This window comes from Miniopterus natalensis, chromosome 12 (genome assembly GCF_054644295.1).
Source record: "Miniopterus natalensis isolate mMinNat1 chromosome 12, mMinNat1.hap1, whole genome shotgun sequence".
NCBI classification, from domain to species: domain Eukaryota; kingdom Metazoa; phylum Chordata; class Mammalia; order Chiroptera; family Miniopteridae; genus Miniopterus; species Miniopterus natalensis.
This window is the reverse complement of record NC_142092.1, coordinates 3,611,160-3,627,615: the sequence shown is the minus strand read 5'-3', so window position 1 is coordinate 3,627,615 and position 16,456 is coordinate 3,611,160. Positions and strand designations below refer to the sequence as shown.

The 16,456-nt window shown below is 50.6% G+C and overlaps 2 protein-coding genes across 2 annotated transcripts in view; one reads left to right on the top strand and one right to left on the bottom strand.

Annotated features, from left to right (window-relative positions):
- CENPP (centromere protein P) overlaps positions 1–12,217 on the top strand; it is a 47,080-nt gene extending 34,863 nt beyond the window's left edge. Inside the window, exons 2-4 of the mRNA XM_087823135.1 lie at positions 8,616–8,695; positions 9,760–9,851; positions 10,142–12,217. Of these exons, the coding sequence (XP_087679261.1) occupies positions 8,616–8,695; positions 9,760–9,851; positions 10,142–10,293 (324 nt within the window). The 3' untranslated portion in view covers positions 10,294–12,217. The remainder of the gene's footprint in view (positions 1–8,615; positions 8,696–9,759; positions 9,852–10,141) is intronic.
- The window catches only part of IPPK (inositol-pentakisphosphate 2-kinase), a 49,644-nt gene continuing 44,496 nt past the window's right edge, over positions 11,309–16,456 (bottom strand). The window contains exons 12-13 of the mRNA XM_087822517.1: positions 15,235–15,314; positions 11,309–12,897 (exon numbers count right to left, since the gene is read on the bottom strand). Coding sequence (XP_087678643.1) covers positions 12,672–12,897; positions 15,235–15,314 — 306 coding nt within the window. The 3' untranslated portion in view covers positions 11,309–12,671. The remainder of the gene's footprint in view (positions 12,898–15,234; positions 15,315–16,456) is intronic.

The following is a 16,456-nucleotide window of genomic DNA, read 5'->3' as shown; positions in this document are numbered from 1 at the left end:
ACAGTGGCGTTTAAGAGCAGTGATTTCTAATTACGGCAGAATCAATCTATTTTTTCAGTGGGTTTTGCTTTTTGTATTGTATCTGAAAGATCTGTGGCTAACCCAGGATTACAAAGATTTTTCTCTCCGATGTTTTCCTGCAGAAGTTTTAGATTTTTAACTCTTACATTTATATTTATGATCCATCTTGAGTAAATTTTTGTGGACAGTATGAGGTAGGCACTGAGGCTCACTTTCCTGCGGAGATACCCAGCTGTCCCAGCCCCTGTTGAGTCTGGGTGAGTTTAGTCGCCCGGTGTGACCTCACTGATCTCACATCGTCTCTGCCCAGTGTCTTCAAAATACAGAATGTTACTGAAATGTGCCTGCAGCCAAGACAAATGGGGAAGGAATAGTCTTTTCAACAACTGGATATCCACAGGCGAAAGAATGAAGTTGGACCTCTACCTAACACCATATACAAAAATTAACTCAAAATGGGTCAGACCCAATTTCAAAAGCTAAAATTATAAAACTCTTAGAAGAAAACATAGGTGTATGTTTCTGTGACTTTGGATTACATTTTTTAGCCATGACATCAAAAACACAAGCAAAAACCCCCACAAAAATAGATAAATTGGTCTTCATCAAAATTAAAATCTTTATACACGTGACACCATTACGGAAGTAAGGAGACAATCCACAGAATGGAAAGACATTTAGAAAACCATGTATCTTAGGAGTGACTTGTATCTGGAATATATAAAGAACCGTTACAACTCAATAGTGAGTAGGAAGTAGCCCAGGTAAAGAACAGGGAAGGGTCTGAGTAGACGCTTCTCGGGGCCCAGGTGGCAGCGAGCCCGTGAAGGTGCTCGGCACCGCTGCCAGCAGCGACGCGCAGGTCAGCCACAGTGAGCTTCCACCGCACACACGAGGGCGCTAGAATTTTTTTTTAAAAAGAAAAAGTGTTGGCGAGGAGAGAAATCAGAAGCCTCCTCCACTGCTGATGGAATTCTAAAAACGGCGCCACTGTGGTAGCGAGTCTCAGTTCAAGTGGCTACGTAGTTATCGTGTGAGCACCAAGGTCTGTGACTCGTGTAGGATGTTCACAGCACTGTTCCCAAGAATAGATGCCGCCCAGTGTCCCGCAGCTTACGGACTCCGCTGGCGGTGGGTGGAGGGTAAGGGAGTGACATGCCCACAGCCCCTCCGCAGGACCCTCCGTGCTTGTGAGGTGGCTGGGGGGCTGAGGGGAGCAGGGGCCGTAGCCGAAGGGTACAGGGCTTCCTTACAGGGTGAGGAAGACACTCCAGATTTAGAAATGGTGACGGTTTCATAACCTTGTAAATACACTAGGACCTACGGAATTAAACACTGTAGAGGAGTGAATCTTGTAATATGAATTACACCCCAGGTTTTTTAAATCATTGAATCAGCCAGACATAATCTTTGGGAAAATACTAAAATCAAGATGAATTAACCTTTCTGTGGACACTTGAGGATTCGAGATTTCCCCTTCTTTTGAGGGAGGCAGGGTGTGGCTGATTCCGTACATGGGCTGCCTTTCCCTAAAGCTCTGTTGAATTTCTGCTCCCCTAGACCAGCATCCAGCAGCCATTGCAACGGAAGGTGGGTCTCAGGCACCCAACTGGGACTGGGTATCGAATTGCCACCATTCTCGCAGCCACCATTTTTCCATGGTGAACACGGGGAGAGTTTTAGATGCAAACTCCAGGCATAAGGCGGTGTACACCCGCCCATCCTGACTCTGCTTAGGCCAGGCCTCTGGTGGAAGCTGGCGGCCTCGCCACAGCTCCTCCTGGCACCCGCCTGTCCGCTCCCTTCCCACCGGCCTGTCCTTGGTTCTGTGGGTGGCAGAATGTGAACTGTCTGAGGTCCTTTCCAGGCCAGGCCGTGATTTCCCAGTGAGACTGTGTGACTCTCTTACGGCAGGTGTGTCAGACGTGCTGGCCGGGCTCTGCCTGGTTGGCACACCTGCACCTTCACCCTTCCTTGGGACTCGGTTACCTGTTGTGTCAAATGCAGTGACATGTAAAACTTGCCATTGCTGTTGAAATGTGATCTTTTGCATTTAGCGTTGTATCATTTGTACAACTTCTCTGTCTTCTCCCTCCAGATACCACGCGCTTCTGTTGTTGAGACCCACTCTCGGTACCGGGTCTCGTCAGCCCTTAGCTGCTTTCTTCCTCCCGTGCGTGTGCTCAGAGCATATTTGAGGTCACCAAGCAAGTGAATGAGCTGGACACACGGGGTGATATCATTAACCTGTGTGAAAGGAAACTTTCCACCGACCCCAAAAGCTCTCTAGAAACACATACTGAATGCCCAACGCCAGCATTTCTGTTACTAAAGGAAGCACAATATATTTGTTAGTGGAAGCTTCTCATCTAGGCCCTTTTTCCTCAGGAGGAGAAGGTTGGAGGGGCCGTGAAGTCTGTTTGGCGGCCGAGCCTGCGGCCAGTGTGTGCTGCTCAGGGCCCCACGCTGGAGCCGGCCCAGGCCACCGGCTGCGGCAGCTGAGGGACGTGCCGCACCCATGCCTTCCTGGCATTCCTCACACAGTTGTTACTCATTTAGAGAGCTTGGGGTTGAAAACCAACCAGCACTTTCCATTAAAAACTGTTCCACTGAAGTTAGAAATTGTCTGTAAGCTTAAACCAGGCCCGCCCAGTGTTTGGTCAGAACAGCTCAGTGTGTGGATGCGTTCCTGACCTGTCAGCATCTTTCACACGGGGGGGGGAAGGGGGGGCCCTGGTCTCACACTGGGAACGCGCCCGCCGTATGTGGCTTATGGCCCATCTTCGTCCCCACAAGACCTCCCTTGACAGAGCTCAGTCCCCACATCCCTGCGTCTCAGGAAGACCCCCCTCCGCAGCCCGTGGCTCTGCACCCCCAGGGCTCCAGCCTGCCCCTCATCTCCGCCCCTGGCCTCTAGGCTGAGCGTTGCTCAGAGGAAGCTGCACCTCACTGTCCTTCTGTGGGGCTCGGGCGGCCACACGGTTGGTCTGACTTCGGCGTCAGCCCAGGTGTGTCTGTGCACCAGGAGTCATGAGGAGTGGGAGATGCATTGGAAAAGCTGGCCCCAGGAACGAGAAGTCTCCCTGTGGAGCCTACTTTAATAGTCTCTCACATCACCCCCAACTCCAGGCTGTCCTCATGGGGGCAGACAAAAGGACACACGCCCCTGTCGACGGTGAGCACCTGCTCGCGCCCCTGCGCAGCTCTGTTGTGCTCATGGCCTGAAAGTCACGTCTACATCATGGTGTTAGTTCTAACATCATAATTAATAAATAATAATAGAGAACGAACCCTGGGTTTCACACGCAATGTTCAAACTCCTTTTGCCTGCCCTGTGCTAAAGGTTCCCTGGGCCGGCTGCAGACCGGAAAGTAGCAGACGTTCCAGAATTATTATACTACAGGGGAGGTGCTGCCTCTCCCTTAGTTTTCAGCCTAGAAAACTGTGAGATCCCATTTCATTTGTTTTAGAGAGAATACGTTTGACTCTTAAATGGGACAGTCTCATTGTGAAGCTGCTATTTTGCAGACCATGCTCCCCAAAACTCTGTTACCCAGAATAGCCGGGCACCATACCTGGGGGAGAGGACAGGTTGCTGGGAGACTGGGTCGCCCTGCTCTGGCCGACGCCGTCTGCCATGGTGACCAGCGTGTGGGCCCCGGTATCTGGTAGCAAGTGTTAGGATGGACGGGGTGGGAGCGTCCACTGTGGTGGGGGCCAGCCCACAGCCTCAGTTTGAAAGGCTTTTAAAGATGAGAGAAAAACAATTGCGTTACAGTGAGAAGAGCACCTCCATCTGGCAGGTACACCTCACCTCCATTATCAAGGTCAGAATCACCTTGGTGCGTCAGGGACATGCCACAGCATGCCTGCTGGCCTCCTCAGGACAGACACGAGGTGGCCTCAGGTCGAAGGGGATATGAGGCAGGATAGCTGAGTGCTGCAGGACCTTGGGTGGACAGACTGGTGGAATCGGGATGAAATTGTCCTGTGACATCGGGGAGCTGATAGTGCGGCAGCCTGGAAGCCTTGTGGCCGTGGAAAGACTTGGGACACTGTGCCAGTGAGCACAGAAGGCAGGCGTATGGGTGGCCGTGGACAAGGGCACCACGATGCTGTGTACTGGGGGAGTGACTGGCACATCAGAACTTAGGCTTTCAGGAAATGAGAGAGACACCTCAAAGGGGTTTCCCATTCCTTTCCCATCCCCTGGGTCAGCATCCTTGTGCCCCACAGATTGCTCTGGAAAAAAATAAGGGGGCTTCTAGCCAAGATGGCGGTGTAGGCAAAAATGGTGCTCGGCTCCTCCCAATTACAGCTAAACTGCAGAACCACCATCATTCAGAACCACCTGAAATCTGGCTGACCAGAAGTTCTACAACTAGGCATTTAAAGAATCCAGTGACATCAGAGCATTGGTGGCGTGAGAGATCCCCTTGCCCTCTCCCCTGAAATTTCAACAAATTAACCAACTACAAAGAATTCCCAACTCAATACAGAAGCACGCCTGAGAGACCCACACACTGAAACATCTAAAGGCAGGCAACCAGGAATAAGTGGAGAGATGAGAAGGGAGGAGAGCTCAGATGGCCTGCAGATGCAGCCCTGCAGCCAGGAGCTCACAGTGTGGCCGGGAAAGGGGAGGAAGCTGCTGGGAGTAGGCACTTCTTTCAGCCAGCTGGGAGGAACAGAGCTGCTGGGGCCAGTCCAGCAGGGCAAGTGGAGTGAACAGTGATTGAGCCAGCAGATGCCAGAAGTGGGGTTCTGGCACAGGGCAGTCCACTATTGGGCGGGGGTGATTCTGACGAAGAAGCAGAACCACAGAGCCCTGCTGCCCCTTGGGCTCCCAAAACTCACCTCCCATTGCCCTTGGTATCAGGTCAAGGAACATTTTATATGTAAACCAAGAGCTACTGCAGTGGAACCACTGTTTCACTCTGTGACTGATCCCCGGGTTTGGTGCTTGGGAGGGGACCTCACAGAGATCTGGGGCTGCCATTATGGTGAGGGCAAAACAAACCCCAGCCCCAAGCAGTGTGGCTGTACTGTCTTACGGAAGCTGTGGAGGTCAAGTCTGGGAGATCACAGAGGTAAAAAAACCCTGCAATTCAGTGCCGTCTACTGGAAAATAGTAGAAAGACCGTTTCAGAGAACACTGCTTGAAGTGCTTTTCATGCCTAGGCAAAGGAGAGGGGCAAATACCATAAATAACAATGGTAATGAGGATGACCAGAAAGAAAATGAAAAATCCCCAGAAAGGAAGCTGGAACACATGGAAATATGTGATATAAATGACAGATTTCAGGACTGCAGTTCTGAAAATACTCAATTAGATGCAAGAAAATACAGGTAATTCGGTGCACTTAGAAAACAAATCAATGAACAAAATGAGTACCTTACCAAAGAGACTGAAACTTTACAAAAGAACCAATCAGAAGTCCTGGAAATGAAGCATGCAATTAAGGAGACCAGGAATGAGCTACAGAGCACAGAAATCAGAGCCAACCACATGGAGGAAAGAATTAGTGATATTAAAGATATGAATCTAGAAATGACACAGAGGGCAAAAGAGAGAAACCTGAGCATAAAGGAAAAATGAAAGAGTTGTATGAGAACTCTCTGACCCCATCAGTAAAAGCAATATTAGAATAATAGGCATCCAGAAGAAGAAGAGACGGAGAAGGGAACAGAATCTATTTAAGCCAATAGAGGATGAGAACTTCCCAAACCTATGGAAAGAAATAGATCCTCGAATCCAAGAAGCAAACAGGACACCTAGTTACCTCAATCCAAAGAGGCCCTCTCCAAGGCACATTGTATTAAAAGTGTCAAAAATTAATGACAAAGAAAAATTGTTAGAGCAGCCAGGGAAAAGAAGTGACCTACAAAGGAAAACCCATCAGACTTTCGGTTTGGCATCAGGGTGAGATGGGGGGGGGGGGGCAGCTTTCTCCAAGAGAGGAGAGCTGGCAGAGGCCACTGTTCCTTTCCTGAGCCCTCCCCACACAGAGCCAGTAGGCAGGCACCATATCTGAGTCTCCATCAACCTGGCTCACACTGTTTGCCCCACCCTGGTGATTCCCAGAAGCCCTGCCCCACCCCACTTTTGGGCCCACCCAAGCTGTTTCCAGTGGCTCTGCCATACCAATGAACTGTCTTGGCTAATGCTTCAGATTTTCCTAAAATCTCTCAAGCAAGCAGCATATGGCCTCAGCGGGCCCCATACCTCTGGCTAAGTAGCCCCAGGCCCTACACTAGCAGCAGCCAGCCTTGGTTCATAGCTTGCCCTCCCCTGGGCTCCTCCAAACCCAGCACAAGTAGCATCTACCTGCAGATCTCTTTGTAGCTCATGCAGGATGGCCCCAGGCAGGGCACAGACAGCAGCTGACCTTAGCCTGCACCTCCCCAAAAGGCCCCAGAGCTAGCACACCCAGTGGAGAGCTTCAGACTATGTCAAAGCATCGCCTCTCAACCACCTCCACAAATGACACACTCAAGGGGCGGACTCAGCAGGTACCAGAGCCCTGCTGATGTAAGTCCTGCTCTGTAGGGTAGGCCCTGCACAGCTGATTCTCCACAGTGGTCAGAGGTCTGGCTGCAAACAAGTCCTCACAGCCCACCAGAGGAGGGTCGGGGTGCCCAGCTTGGATGATCGGGGAAGCTACGCTGCTGGACCCTACAGAAAACATACTACATTAGGTCATGCTGTCAAGTCCGGGAGATGTAGCAGCTCTACCTAATACACAGAAACAAACACAGGAAGGAAGCCAAAATGAGGAGACAAAGAAACATGTCCCAAATAAAAGAACAGAACAAAACTCCAGAAAAAGAACTGAACAAAATGGAGACAAGCAAACTACTAGATGCAGAGTTCAAAACACTGGTTATAAGGATGTTCAGTGACGTTAGAAGTTCAACAGTATAAAAAACGACATGGAAACCATTAAAAAAACAAAACAGTCAGAAATGAAGGATACACTAAATGAAATGACACGGAATCAGTAGAGTAGATGAAACTGAGAAATGCAATTTGGAACATAAGGAAGCAAGAAACACCCAATCAAAACAGCAAAAGTAAAAATGAACAATAAAATGGCAATAAATACATATCTGTCAACAGTTGAACCTGTAAGGAGCCTCTGGGACAACTTCAAGCATACCAACATTCTCATCATGGGGGTGCTTGAGAGAGAACAAGAAATTGAAAACCTATTTGGAAAAATGACAGAAAACTTCCTCTACCTGGTGAAGGAAATAGACTTACAAGCCAGGAAGCCCAGAGAGTCCCAAAGAGGCCCACACACATCATAATTAAAATGCAAAAGGTTAAAGACAGAGAGAGAATCTTAAGAGCAGCAAGAGAGCCCAGCTGGCCTGGCTCAGCAGTTGAGCATCGACCAAGGATCCAGGAGATTGCGGTTCGATTCCTGGTCAGGGATCGTGCCCAGGTTGCAGGCTCCATCCATAGTAGGGGGCGTGCAGGAGGCAGCCGATCAATGACTCTCATCATTGATGTTTCTCCCTCCCTCCCGCTCCATTCCTCTCTCTGAAATCAATAAAGAGATATTTAAAAGAAAAAAAAAAGCAAGAGAAAAGCAGTTAGTTACCTACAAGGGAGCTCCCGTACGACTGCCAGCTGATTTCTCAACAAACATTTCAGGCCAGAAGGGAGTGGCAAAAAATATTCAAAGTGATGAAAAGCCAGAACCTACAACCAAGATGACTCTACCCAGCAAAGCTGTCATTTAGAACTGAAGGCTAGATAAAGAGCTTTCCAGACAAGAAAAAGCTAAAGGAGTTCACCACCGCCAGACCAGCACTACAGGAAGTGTTGAAGAATGAATGAAGAATTCTTTAAGAATGAGAAGGGAAAGAAAAGATAAAAAATATGAACAATAAAATGGCAAAATACATAAACAGTTGAACCTAAAAAAACAAGCAGAACAGAAACAGACTCATAGATACAGAGAACACTTTGACGGTTGTCAGATGGAAGGGGGTTAGGGGAGTGAGTGAAAAGGTGAGGGGATTAAGTACAAATTGGTCGTTACAGAAGAGTCATGGGGATGTAAAGTACAGCGTAGGGAATACAGTAACATTCTGACAACTGTGTAAGGTGTCAGGTGGGTACGAGATTTATGGGGATGATCACTTAGTAAGTTATGTAATGTCTAATCGCTGGGGCGTACACCTGAAACTATGATTTTAAAAATAATAAGTTTTCTGCCAGCGAGCATGATTCAGTGGTTGAGCATCGACCTAGGATCCAGATCACGTCTAATCGCTGGGGCGTACACCTGAAACTATGATTTTAAAAATAGTAAGTTTTCTGCCAGCGAGCATGATTCAGTGGTTGAGCATTGACCTAGGATCCAGATCACGGTTCGATTCCCGGTCAGGGCACATGCCCAGGTTGTGGACTCGATCCCCAGCAGGGGGCGTGCAGGAGGCAGCTGATCAATGACTCTCATCATTGATGTTTCTCTCTCTCTCTCTCTCTCTCCGTCTCCCTCCCTCCATCCCTTCCTTTCTCTGAAATCAATAAAGATAGTAAAAAATAAATAAAATAAAAATAAGTTTTCTTCTCTCCACAGGAAAAGTACCCAGAGGTTGTGCACCTTGCGGAGGGGGCCTCCTCCAGCTGCATGGGGATCCGGAGCGCCAGCCATCCAGGGTGAGTGCAGATGCCCTGTGGGGCCCGGGCTGTCCCTGCTGGCCAGGTCCCTTCCCAGCGATCAGATGGTGTCTCCCGTCTGTGAAAAACGAGGGTTACAAACAGTAGAGCACAGATGTAAACTCCTGCCATCTTGAGAAGTGTCTGTAGAATCAGACAGGCGGCTGATGGCGGCACAGCAGGAAGGGGCCTCGCAGGGTAAGGGAGGAGGGGAGCGTGGGGACAGTAAATGTCTGCTCAGTTGGCGGGTGAGCAACAGGCCAGCGGGTGCAGGTTGCACTGCAGGGGTCCTGAGGGGACCAAGGAAGAGGCCAGGAAGTGGTGGTGTTTGGATCAACTTTAAAGTTCAGGAGGCAGCGAGCTCTGAGGGACGGAGGACCCATCGGGTCTCCTCTCCGTGGCCATGGCCGCCCGGATGTGCGCGTGGAGATCTGCCTGGAATGATGTACTCAGATGACCTGCACGCACGTGCCTACCAGTGTTCAGTTTTCAAGCCTTAAGCTGGTGTCATAATTATGTAGGCCCTGGGACTTGCCTTTTGGTAATAAAACATTCCCGTAATTCACATCTGGGGGTACCTGTAGCTGGCCCCTCAGTGCTTACCCCAGCGGGCAGAGGTCCTGTTTGTTTTCTGCATGTCTTGAGCACTTGGGTTATTCAGTGTCCCACCATTTCTGACGTCCCGTTCATGTCTCCTGGCCCCCGAGGACACAAGCTTCTCGGGCATATACCTAGAAGTGCAGATCCTGGATCACAGGACAGACTCGGCTTTCTGTCACCAGCAAATTCTTTTCAAAGTAGTTTACCAACTTACTTCCCAAGGAAACGTCGCTTCTGTTGCTCTGAGTCCTATACTCACTCTTATTGTCACTAACATTAGGGGTACAAGCGGTGCCTTCCTGTCTTCATTTCCACTTTCCTTTTGCTGCTGACTAATGGACAGCACGTCCTCTCACCTGCGGGATGTCCTTAGGCACAGGGCCAGCCGAGCAGGCCTCCTGCCTGCGGCGAGTGCACTCCAACCGGTTTCAAGGGCACCTAGGGACGGCCCTTACCTCTTTCAGGCTGGAATTAGCCGTCGTCTGGAGGGTACAAATAGATGAAGAAGGGAAGGTTTTGCCGAAGCTGGATCTTCTCACCCAGGTGCCGCAGCAAGGTAGGGAGGGGCCCCGGCGGTGTTCTGGTGTCTTCTTAGTGTGCCCAGCAGGCAAGAATCAAAAGTTGGAAATTTCATCATACTTTTTATATCAGTTTTTTAAATATTTTGATCAATAATCACTTCAAAAGCACCTGTGGGGGGATTGCTCCCCCGAAGCCCTCCTGGGCTGAGTGCAGGGGGTGGGGGTCCCAGTCAGTGCTGCATTCACAGCCATGACCCAGGGCAGCCGGGCGGGGAGGAGGGGAGAGTCTCAGTGAAGCTTCTCACCCAGTTTGTTTTCTTTACAGCCCTGGAGTGGGACAAGAAGGGAGTAATAGAAACTGCTCCTCTCAGCTTCCGAACCCTGCTGGGCGTGCTGGGCATAGAGGCGGCTCTGGAAAGCCTGATACGATCGCTATGCACAGGGAACAGCACTAGTTCCCGACACGGCAACACGTAGGAGTCGGGTGCTGCCCCAGGAGGCGTTTGACTTTATTGAATATAAACATTTGCTATTTTCCACTTAGAAACCATGCCCTTAGAACATGTTGTCTGTGCAGTTGTGACATGTTATATATAAACTGTCAGGACATGAAAAGTACATACAGCTATTTAAATACAAAATGCCAAAGACGGCCGTGAGGGGAGCAGCTGTGCGCCCCTCCCGCCCCCAGGCTGAGGGCAGAGGCAGCACCCATCGGGGGCTCTGGAGCCTCATTTCCTAGACATTCCTCAGACCCCTGGGAGAGCAGCACTCGAGGCATCAGCAGCACCTTTCAGCAAGTCCCGACACTCACTCCTAGCTGTCCCCAAAACAGCGAGTGTGAGCTTAAACGAGTAAGACGGTGAGGCCTGCCCGCCCCCCGCCGGCCTCCGCGCCGGGTCCTCCTCTACGCCCAGAGCCTCGTGCTGCACTCACCTCGGTCACCATTTAAAATGTCAGAACTGGTGGGAACACGGTTTCACTCAAACGGCCACCAGTGACATAAGTGGCTGTGGCAGAATGAACAGCAAAGGGCTGGACCGAGACCACCTCTGGGGCAGTCCTGTCCCCTCGTCCCCAGGCTCCAAACTGCCTGGTCCAGCCAGGACAGGCCCAGAGGCTGCGCGGCCCTCCTCGGGTGCGGTGCTGGAGCTCCGTGCACGGGGACCTAGGACCCTCGGCCCACGGGGTGCCGGGGAGGACCGCATGCCTTTGTCATCTCCCACCCACTCCTTCCCCTGTCCCAAGCCAGCAACAAAGAAATCCTCCAGCCAGAACAACACTGACAGCTGCTTCCCTCCCACACGTGGGACTCGCCCACGAGAACACAGCTCTGTGCATGTCCCTTCAGGTGGGGTCTCCAGAGCCTCCAGACCCCAACACACTGACAGGAGCGATGCGAGTCACTTGACTATCTTTTTGACCCTCTGAATACAGAAGTAAGAAGTAAATGTTAGGACAGAATTAAAGAATAAATTCTTGAAAAACTGGCTTAATTCAAACAGGTGTAATTCTCAAGTTATCACAAAATTTCTCCACAAAAATTTACAATCAGCAAAATAGTCTCATTTTTCATGTAGCATTTTCATATAATTCCACGGTTTCACTAATATTACTATTATATTACAGTAAGCCTTCATTAATCCCTCAAAGTGATGATATAAATAGTTAGTCTGTACAACCTACTCTAGAATAGAAGCTGAAGCCCGGTTCCCAGCAGTGTCACAGCAGCCGGGCCCACAGGGTGAGCCCACCGAGAACCTAAGAAGGGCCTGGGCAGCCCTGGTAGGGAGGCGGCCCAGCAGCACTCGGAGCAACACACCACCCATCTCCGTGAAGCCGAGGGAGGAGGGAAACAACGCTGGCTCTGGCAACACTGGGAGAGGTTCCCAAACACCCAGAACACCATGAACACAGAGCTGGGAGGAACAGCTGCCCTGGGGCGCCCACCCTGGTCAGCAGCTCAGCATTGCAGCTGCTTCCTTCCAGTGTCCACAGCAGCAATTTCAGGCAAACAAACACCTCATCTCCCCTAACGTCAAGGACAAAATCAGAAAATAAAAGAAAGTGAAAGTCAATGCTTGCATGAGTGGTGCTGACCCCCGACCCGAGTCCCTTGGTCACCGCTGGTCCTGTGCAGAGTGGTGGATGTGGCACCTCCTCCAGGACCCCGAGCCAACACTATTCAGGACTGACATCTGTGCCAACAACCGATCACTGTGCAGTAGGAACCACCAAGCCTGTGCTGACGTGTGCCTGGCCCATGTGGTTCAGTGGTTGAGCGTCTACCCAGGAACCAAGAGGTCACTGGTTCGATTCCCTGTCAGGGCACATGCCCTGGTTGCAGGCTTGACTCCCAGTAGGGGGCGTGCAGGAGGCAGCCGATGGATGTCTCTCTCATAGATGTTTCTCTCTCTATCCCTCTCCCTTCCTCTGTCTAAAATCAATAAAAAAAACATAAAAATTTAAAAAAAGTGGCCAAGTAATTCAGCTGGGGAAGTTCCAGTAGGATCCGTTTTCTTAAAGGCCAAATGTAAGGTATACGTGATAATTCAAGTTTTGTATGTTAGGAGTCTGGTGGTATGAGATCCGAACCTGCGTTAGAGATTAGACATGAGCCTTGGGTGGGAAGGAAAACTGCCCAGAGAGGCCTCCAGGACCCAGAACGCCACAGGGCTCACGCCTGGCACTCCTGGTCCTGGAGGTGTTTCCTCCAGTCTGTGTCCCAGGAGCAGCACCCCCCAACAGTGGTTAGAAAGCAACAACATTCACAGCCAAGTCACCCAACACAAAAGAGCACTAGCGTTCAACCTTCACATTCTATGTTCAAGTTTCAAAGACACCACAGGAAAAAGTTAGACCTTATGCAGAACTAATGTACAGTCTTCACTCTCCTTGAACCGCGTTGACATCGTGGCGGCATCTCTGGCACGTACAGTCTTTGAATAGTAGTTGACTATCTTGCCGTCTAGTTTGTACTGATGAGGGATGCTCTCGTAGGGTTTGAGATCGAGGTCCAGCACAGACGCAGAAAAGGCAAACCTGGACCTCGACGACGGGACGGCAGGCCTCTGGTCAGAGCTGAAAGCAGAAAAGCCGTTTCAGTCTCGCTCCCTACTCCCCCACCCTTGCTCACAAAGAGTGCCTGTTCTGTGCGTCTGTACGCATCCCATCTCTGTCTGTCCGCGCGGTGTGCACCAGCACTTGAAGCTTCTGTTGAGACCTGCCAAGCACACCAGGTAAGAGAGGGTTAATGTGCAGAAAGATGAAAAACCAATTACACAGGATACTTGTGACATTCCCCATATCCCAGTGGTAAAGGTGCTGAAAAATAGACTGTATCATGGGCCAGCTATTACAAAACCTGAGAAAAAGTAGAAAGATCTGGCCCTTCAACAGCCAGGTGGAAAAACTGTTGAAAGCAGGCTTCTCTTACACGCCCTCCCCACATCTGGTGGAGCCCTGGCTCCTTCATGCTTTCTCACAGCTGGGTGGTGTTTTAGTCTCAAGTCCTATCTGCAGAGTGTTGTATTTTGTTTCTTAGGGCTTAGTTTTGTGGTTTTTTTAAACATCGGAAGAGTCACGCTTTTAACAATATTTGAACAGTTACGTGTCCTTAAAAACACTTTGAGACTAATTCTGAATCTTGTCCTAAGGCTGCTGTGTATCCGCGGAGCTGTGAGCGCTTGGTCTAGTCTGCACCCAGGTGACTGGTGAAGTGCATTAGATGAGCTCAGTGTGGCTGAAGGGAAGTGGTCAGGAGTCCTGGTTTCCCCTTCACTACTTTTTAGAAATCATTAAAAAAAAGTCAAGCCCAGCCCGGCGTGGCTCGGCGGTTCAGCATCGACCTGGGATCCAGGCGATTGGGGTTCGATTCCCGGTCAGGGCACATGCCCGGGTTGCGGGCTCGATCAATGACACTCATCATTGATGTTTCTCTCTCTCTCTCCCTCTCCTTCCCTCTCTCTGAAATCAATAAAGATATATTTTAAAAAAAAAGTCAAAACACCAATTTCAAAAGCTGCTGCGCACGAGAAGGAAAGCCAGAGAACATGTTCCTGTCTAGATGAGGCTAATCAAGGCCTCAACTCTGACTTAAATCCTGCTCTGAAATACAGCTGGCGAGAAGGAAGCCAGGGCTCCCTCCTGAACTGCAGAGAGCATGTCTGCAAACGAAGGTCTTGCTTCAGTTTCCTCTCCGGGCCTAAAACCCAAGCTCAGTGCAGCTGGGCTGGGGACAGTCCATGTCTCCAGCCCTCAACAGGGCTACACATTTTAAAGGACACCTCCATTTCTCACTTAGAAGTAGCACCCACCAACATGAGGTGAGTCCCCCCATGGCAGCTGGTGGGTGCATGGCTGGGGGGCTGCCCCTCCGTTTGTCTACCAGAAGCTCCCCATGAGCCCAGGCCGTGGCTCCTGACACCTCGCGACACTTGGCCACCCTCGGCTGAGCCTGGTGCCCACGTGTTTCAGAACTTTCTGGACACATGACCAGGCTCCTATCCCAATGTGTGGGGTTTTATTGAGGGTATCAGGCCCTGGCCCTCTGCCCCTCACATTTCTGTACCCCGATTGCACCCCTGCGTAAGGCAGGCGGGTGACTGTAGCATCTGTGTAGTTTCCTCTCAACATCAATCATTAGCTTGACCCACAAACAGAGTCCCCATACCTAAACATTGGGGGCACTTTCTTTGGCGGTAATGGGGGGTTTTCAACTGAATAGAACAACCTTTTTCTGTATTTCAGTTTTACCCTCTCAATGTCCCTCCATGAAGTGTCCCTATCAGAAAATAGACAATTCTGTGCCTGTCCAGCAGCAGGACTCCTGGGAATATTCAGTTCAAAAGCAGAAAACCAGACACTAGCAGCCAGGCCGCCTTGACCCAGGATGTGTCAGAAAGGTGACCATGTGGGGTTGCACCCTGGAGATCAAGGCTGAAGACGCCACCTGCCTACTAAGGGAAGGTTATCGGGTTCATCCTGAGTGCCTAAAAACGACTGGGGAGGAGACGGGACAATTCAATGTCTACAGAGATACTGCAGATAGGAAGCAGAACAATGCACGTGTTGTTTCAAAGACCAGAACGACCATGAAGGTCCCATGTCGGCCTGGTGGAGGCAGAGGAGCAGGTCCATGGGACCTACAGCACCTCAGGCCTCAGAGCAGTGGCAGGAGCCTTAGGGTTTCTCTGAGAGGAAGGAATTTGTGCCACAGTACCCAAACTGTTTCTAAGTCCTTAGGGTGTTTCCTTAGAAAATAATAATCTTCAATTTAACAGAACAATCTTTTAAAATTTTCTCCGTGTCTTTTTGACTGAATTATAACCTGTGGTCTCTAAATATGGGGAAACTGACTTCTCAATCCACAAAGTCCTGTTAGGCTGAAGCCATGTGTGACCCCTGTGGGCACCTCACCTTGCATCCTGCAGACACGGGGAGAGCGCGATCATGATGGAGCAGTCCTTTGCAGTCATGGCCACCCGGTACTGCTGAACCTGCGGGGGAAGAGAGGGCAGCTCGGCACCGTGCGCTTCCTCCTGCCAGGCCTCGAGCCAGCCACAGCACCCGGCCTGTTAGGAAGCTGTAGGCCCGAAGGCTCCTCAGAGGCAAGCCGCGCCCTCTGGCCTCTCACTGCAGGCAGCGTGGGGACCCTGGTTCTGAGCCCTGGGTTTGTCTTCAGCAAGGCGACCACAGTCGGCCTTAGAAGCAGCAGCAGGAAGTTGCCTCAGCTGCTGTGCTGGCCACACTGACAGGGAGCGAGCATCACTCCAAACAAGGGGGGGGTGCAGATACCCGCCAAGGTCCGCTCTGAGCAGCAGAACGCACCTCAGGCCATATACACCCAGCATGATGCTGGAACCGTGTCGCCAGGCTGTGTGTTAAGTCACTTCAACCCACAGGACCCCAGGGGCAGGCAATGAACGGAGACACTGCTGGGCAATAACAGGGCTTGACTTAAACCCAGGTGCTGTGGCTCTGAGGTTTGTGCTCTTAATACCAGGCTGCAAGCACATGTAGCTCTGAACTACTGGCCTGAGCAGCGCCACCGGGCTGCCGGCTCCGACGGTGCACAGAGGCTTGCAGGGCTGCCTGGGGGAAGCAGTGGCCTCCCGTGTGAGATGCAGATCAGAAAGGGGGCTGCCTTTCTTGGAGCGGAAGCCTGGAGCATTCTTTCCTCCTCCTTCTTGGAACTTTCCTATACCATTTGAATTTTTAGACTGAACAGTTCTCATCTGTACAAAAACAAACTAGTTACATGTTATCACTGGCCTCATTTGTGTGATGACAGATCATGACCTGTCTCCCTTTCAGCCACAACCCTCCGAGCCTCAGCCAGGAGGACCCGCCCTGAGAAAACATCCCAGCTCCACCTTCCTAAGACAGGACTGGGTGGGAGGTGCAGGGAGAACCCCGACAGCAGGCTACCTCAGGCCCACTCGCTGCCCTTCTCGGGGATTGAAAAACCTGTAGAATTTACAAGGAGAAGGGAAAAGGAGCCCCTCTCCTTACACTGTTCATTTAGCTAAGAAATCAGATATTTCACAAAATACATAACACATGCAGTTCAAGAATTACTAAGAGACAAATGTAAAAAACAAATTATAAAATACTTATTGTGTCCTGATCTGCAAGACAT